Genomic DNA, 1,473 nt, shown 5'->3' with positions numbered 1-1,473 from the left:
ATGTCAGCAAAGATAGAAAGGATCTTCTCAGGTCCTGCTTTGAGAATCAACGAAGCTTTAGATCACTTACCAAAGATCTACAATGTTTACTTCATCGCCAGTATTTCAACCATTGCTGGTATGATGTTTGGTTTTGATATTTCATCAATGTCAGCCTTCATTGGAACTCCTTCATACATGAACTTTTTCAATTCACCAAGTTCAACCATCCAGGGTTTTATCACTGCGTCTATGGCCTTGGGTTCATTTTTCGGTTCCATCGCATCCACCTTCGTTTCGGAACCATTTGGAAGAAGATTGTCTCTTTTAACCTGTTCATTCTTCTGGATTGTTGGTGCTGCTATTCAATCATCATCACAAAACAGGGCACAGTTGATCATTGGTCGTATCATTTCCGGTCTTGGTGTTGGTTTTGGTTCTTCTGTTGCTCCTATCTATGGTGCTGAATTGGCACCAAGAAAGATTAGAGGTTTGATTGGTGGATTTTTCCAATTTGCCGTCACTTTGGGTATCTTGATTATGTTTTACATCTCATACGGTTTAGGTAAAATCAATGGTGTTGCTAGTTTTAGAATTGCCTGGGGTATTCAAATCATTCCTGGTTTATTGTTGTTTGTGGGATGTTTCATCATTCCAGAATCACCACGTTGGTTGGCAAAGCAAGATAAATGGGAACAAGCTGAGTTTATTGTTGCCAAGATCCAAGCCCGTGGTAATAGAGAAGACCCAGATGTCTTGATTGAAATTTCCGAAATCAAAGATCAATTGTTGCTTGAAGAAGCCTCTAAGTCTGTTGGATACGCTACTTTGTTCAAGAAAAAGTATGTTGTCAGAACTTTTACTGCCATCTTTGCTCAAATTTGGCAACAATTGACCGGTATGAATGTTATGATGTACTATATTGTCTACATCTTTGAAATGGCCGGTAAGTCAGGAAATGCCAACTTGGTTGCTTCATCAATCCAATACGTGTTAAACACCGTCTGTACTGTCCCTGCATTATACTTCTTGGATAAGATTGGTAGAAGACCATTGTTGATTGGTGGTGCTATTATGATGGCCGCTTGGCAATTTGGTTTGGCAGGTATTTTAGGAGCCTATGCCATTCCATGGCCTGATTCGCCAAGTGACAGTGTTACTATCCAGATTCCAAAGTCACACTTACCTGCTTCAAACGGAGCCATTGCTTGTTCATACTTGTTCGTTTGTTCTTTTGCTTCTACTTGGGGTGTTGGTATCTGGGTGTACTGTTCCGAGATTTGGGGTGATAACAGAATCTCACAAAGAGGTAACGCTGTCTCAACTGCTGCTAACTGGATCTTGAACTTTGCCATTGCCATGTACACACCATCCGGATTCAAGAATATCAATTGGAGGACTTATATCATTTATGGTGTTTTCTGTATCGCTATGGCTGTTCATGTGTTTTTCGGATTCCCAGAAACTAGAGGTAAGAGATTGGAAGAAATTGGA

At 40.4% G+C, this 1,473-nt stretch overlaps 1 pseudogene across 1 annotated transcript; it reads left to right on the top strand. All coding sequences in view use genetic code 12, as the record gives it.

Moving 5' to 3' along the window:
- CANMA_001094 lies at positions 1-1,473 on the top strand (annotated as a pseudogene). The gene has a single exon. A coding segment is annotated over exon 1 (1,473 nt).

Source organism: Candida margitis, assembly GCF_024628925.1.
Source record: "Candida margitis strain CBS 14175 chromosome Unknown scaffold104, whole genome shotgun sequence".
Lineage (NCBI taxonomy): Eukaryota > Fungi > Ascomycota > Pichiomycetes > Serinales > Debaryomycetaceae > Lodderomyces > Lodderomyces margitis.
This window is presented reverse-complemented; position numbering and strand designations above follow the sequence as displayed.